The following is a 1,192-nucleotide window of genomic DNA, read 5'->3' as shown; positions in this document are numbered from 1 at the left end:
ACCGGCCTGCGCCCTCTCACAGTCCAGGAGCCCTGGGGGATCAGGCCTAAGCCCACAGGCAGACATCCCCCTTGCAGTCTGGGGCTCTCGCAGTTGGGACACCTCGCTCCTTACCGCCCTCCTGCAATGGAGGCAGAGGAGGCTCCCAACCCTGCCACTGAGCTTGCCAGCCTTGAGCCAGCTCAGGGCTTCTGGCTGAGCAGCTCCCTCCAGGGCTCCCCGGGGTGCAGGCGTCAGGACTGTGTCCGTCCTCCCCAGGCCAGAAGGACAGCCGCCCCGGGGACAAGTTCCAGCTCACGTTCCCGCTGCGGACCAACTACATGTACGCCAAGGTGAAGAGGAGCCTGCCCGAGATGTACGCCTTCACCGTGTGCATGTGGCTCAAGTCCAGCGCCGCGCCCGGCGTGGGCACGCCCTTCACCGACGCGGTGCCCGGCCAGGCCAACGAGCTGGTCCTCATCGAGTGGGGCAACAACCCCATGGAGATCCTGATCAACGACCACAGCCATCATGCCGTGGTACATTTAACATTCTTCGGAGAGAGACACGGAGAAAAAGCTTCAGAACATTTTCTAACCATAAAGGTTACAAATTTATACAAAACTTGCAAAAAAAAAAGCATAAAATTGTTTGATATTTTTGATCATTGTTTACTAGAGGCCCAGTGCACAAAATTCGTGCAAGGTGGGGGAAAGGGGTCTCTCAGCCTGCCTGCACCTTCTCAGTCCCCAAAGGTAAAATCAAAGACACCTCAGCTCTCTAAGATCCTCCCATCTCCAATGAGGTCCCAAGGGTTAATAGATTTTCCTTGTGACTTTTCTCTTCCCACTGACTCTTTCTCCTTAGCTTGGGAATATATGTTCAAGTCTCTTCCATCTTTAACATCTTCACACACACACACACACGCACATGCACACACACGCGCGCGCGCGCACACACGCACATGCACGCACACGCACACAGACCAGGGAGAAGGGAGGGGCGCCCTTGCCCGACTCCATGAACGGGGTGAAGCTGGAACCTCCCCAGACAGATAGCGAAGGAGATGGGGGGCCCTCCTTCCCACAGATCAATCCCTGACTCCTCCCTGCTTGGGGGAGATCGATACTCGGGGGGGGGTGCCCCTAGAAATTCCTCCTGAGTCCACACCCATCTGCTTAGCGCCGACCCCATGGAGGGCAGCCTGTCCCTC

The 1,192-nt window shown here is 57.1% G+C and overlaps 1 protein-coding gene across 1 annotated transcript in view; it reads left to right on the top strand.

Annotated features, from left to right (window-relative positions):
• NPTX1 (neuronal pentraxin I) overlaps positions 1-1,192 on the top strand; it is an 8,798-nt gene that overhangs the window by 5,046 nt on the left and 2,560 nt on the right. Inside the window, exon 3 of the mRNA XM_006753054.1 lies at positions 259-500. Within this exon, the coding sequence (XP_006753117.1) occupies positions 259-500 (242 nt within the window). The remainder of the gene's footprint in view (positions 1-258; positions 501-1,192) is intronic.

Source organism: Myotis davidii, unplaced genomic scaffold (assembly GCF_000327345.1).
Source record: "Myotis davidii unplaced genomic scaffold, ASM32734v1 scaffold211, whole genome shotgun sequence".
Classification (NCBI taxonomy): Eukaryota; Metazoa; Chordata; class Mammalia; order Chiroptera; family Vespertilionidae; genus Myotis; species Myotis davidii.
The sequence above is the reverse complement of the archived record's forward strand: the minus strand, read 5'-3'. Positions and strand labels throughout refer to the sequence as shown.